General features: G+C 48.4%; 1 protein-coding gene across 1 annotated transcript in view; it reads left to right on the forward strand.

The window, feature by feature from the left end:
- Positions 1-2,500, forward strand: part of col15a1a (collagen, type XV, alpha 1a) — an 84,586-nt gene that overhangs the window by 73,469 nt on the left and 8,617 nt on the right. The window contains exon 34 of the mRNA XM_081352458.1: positions 1,577-1,721. Within this exon, the coding sequence (XP_081208584.1) occupies positions 1,577-1,721 (145 nt within the window). The remainder of the gene's footprint in view (positions 1-1,576; positions 1,722-2,500) is intronic.

Below are 2,500 nucleotides of genomic sequence, written 5' to 3' on the forward strand. Positions count from 1 at the left end.
CGAGTCTCCATTCCTCCTCTTCCCGAGTCTCCATTCCTCCTCTTCCCGGGTCTCCATTTCTCCTCTTCCCGAGTCTCCATTTCTCCTCTTCCCGGGTCTCCATTTCTCCTCTTCCCGAGTCTCCATTCCTCCTCTACCCGAGTCTCCATTCCTCCTCTTCCCGAGTCTCCATTCCTCCTCTTCCCGGGTCTCCATTTCTCCTCTTCCCGGGTCTCCATTCCTCCTCTACCCGAGTCTCCATTCCTCCTCTTCCCGGGTCTCCATTTCTCCTCTTCCCGAGTCTCCATTTCTCCTCTTCCCGAGTCTCCATTTCTCCTCTTCCCGAGTCTCCATTCCTCCTCTTCCCGAGTCTCCATTCCTCCTCTTCCCGGGTCTCCATTCCTCCTCTACCCGAGTCTCCATTCCTCCTCTTCCCGAGTCTCCATTCCTCCTCTTCCCGGGTCTCCATTCCTCCTCTTCCCGAGTCTCCATTCCTCCTCTTCCCGAGTCTCCATTTCTCCTCTTCCCGGGTCTCCATTCCTCCTCTTCCCGAGTCTCCATTCCTCCTCTTCCCGAGTCTCCATTTCTCGGGTCTCCATTCCTCCTCTACCCGAGTCTCCATTCCTCCTCTTCCTGAGTCTCCATTCCTCCTCTTCCCGAGTCTCCATTCCTCCTCTTCCCGAGTCTCCATTCCTCCTCTTCCCGGGTCTCCATTTCTCCTCTTCCCGAGTCTCCATTCCTCCTCTTCCCGGGTCTCCATTTCTCCTCTTCCCGGGTCTCCATTCCTCCTCTACCCGAGTCTCCATTCCTCCTCTTCCCGGGTCTCCATTTCTCCTCTTCCCGAGTCTCCATTTCTCCTCTTCCCGAGTCTCCATTTCTCCTCTTCCCGAGTCTCCATTTCTCCTCTTCCCGAGTCTCCATTCCTCCTCTTCCCGAGTCTCCATTCCTCCTCTTCCCGGGTCTCCATTCCTCCTCTTCCCGGGTCTCCATTCCTCCTCTTCCCGAGTCTCCATTCCTCCTCTTCCCGAGTCTCCATTTCTCCTCTTCCCGAGTCTCCATTCCTCCTCTTCCCGAGTCTCCATTCCTCCTCTTCCCGAGTCTCCATTCCTCCTCGCACTCCTCTGTTCTCTTCTCTCGTAACTCCACTGATCTTTGATCTTTCTGTGTGATTCAAGGTGTGATTTATTGTAAATGTGCCATCGTGAATTATTTGACATGATTTGCGCATTACCTCTCGCAGGGAATCATCAGTTACTCTGAGGATAACGACTCGCTTTCCGACTTTGATCCGTATTAGAGTGAAACACGTGACAAATACACTTCCTTTCCAGCTTTTGCAATCCTTATAACTGACCCAGAAACATCTCCATAATTCATCATCATAGATTATAGTATTTTATGGATTTTCTTGATTTTTTTTTAGGCATAGTTAATAAAATTAATTTTAAATGTTTCATTTTCAAATTAATAATTTACGTACTAATTCAAATCCTCATGCTGTTACTATTGAGAGTAAATGTAGAGCTAGAAGTGTTTAGTTTGAGCAGTTCCTGTAGTTGTGCTGTGGAGTGTGTGATGATGCAGGTTTCGTCAGCAGGGCCCTAAAGGGGAGTCTGCTGTCGGGCCCCCGGGGCACCCAGGCCCACGAGGACCCCCTGGAGCGCCAGGTTTGGGCAGAAGTGGTTTTGCTGGACCTCCGGGACCGCCGGGACCTCCCGGACCACCCGGACGATACGCTTCCGGTGAGAAAAACCTTAAAGCACAATCATGACATCTGACCATCTCTACAGTCCAACGGCAGAAATGAGTTTATTCAGTACACTGATCAAATCCACAGATATCTTCAGGACAGTCCAGACGCCTCGGGTATAAAACACACGTACGAGCAGATCTGATCATAAAACCATGGACTTTATCCTACAGATTTATAACGGCAGAAGCCGATTCTTACCCGTAACTGACGAGCAGGTGAAACTCATGGACCAGCAGCTCAATTTATTAAATATTCTTTATGAAAATAAACAGGCATCTACAATATGCATTATTATAAGAAATGAGCAAAATTTTAACTTCTTTTAATTTATTTATTTTAATGATTTTCTCAATAACAGTAATAAATGCCTACACACACGTTGTACATAAACCGTCCTGTAGGGGGAGTGGTTGCGCTGTCTGCTGTCCCCATGTTCATCAGTCTTCAGTGTGTAATGTTCCAGTTCTTCTCTATATCAGTGTCAGTGTTTCTGAACTCCTGAAACGCCTCCATTGTAGTCTTGAGTTTCTTCCGGGAACGAACACGTCACAATATTCCTCATTATAATAATTCATACACAGAATAAAGGGGCGGGGCCTGGTTGAGTTAATTAGTAGTGTGTTAAACTGGCGGTTATGGTAAGGGGCGGGGCATTTCCCAAACACACTAGAAGCGCTCGACCAATCACAACACACTGCTCCAGCCAACCAATCAGAGCACAGTGTGCTTTTCAGAAGGAGGGGCTTCATAGAGACAGGAAGTAAACAG

The sequence above is a fragment of the Scardinius erythrophthalmus genome (assembly GCF_964197995.2).
Source record: "Scardinius erythrophthalmus genome assembly, chromosome: 22".
Taxonomy (NCBI): Eukaryota; Metazoa; Chordata; class Actinopteri; order Cypriniformes; family Leuciscidae; genus Scardinius; species Scardinius erythrophthalmus.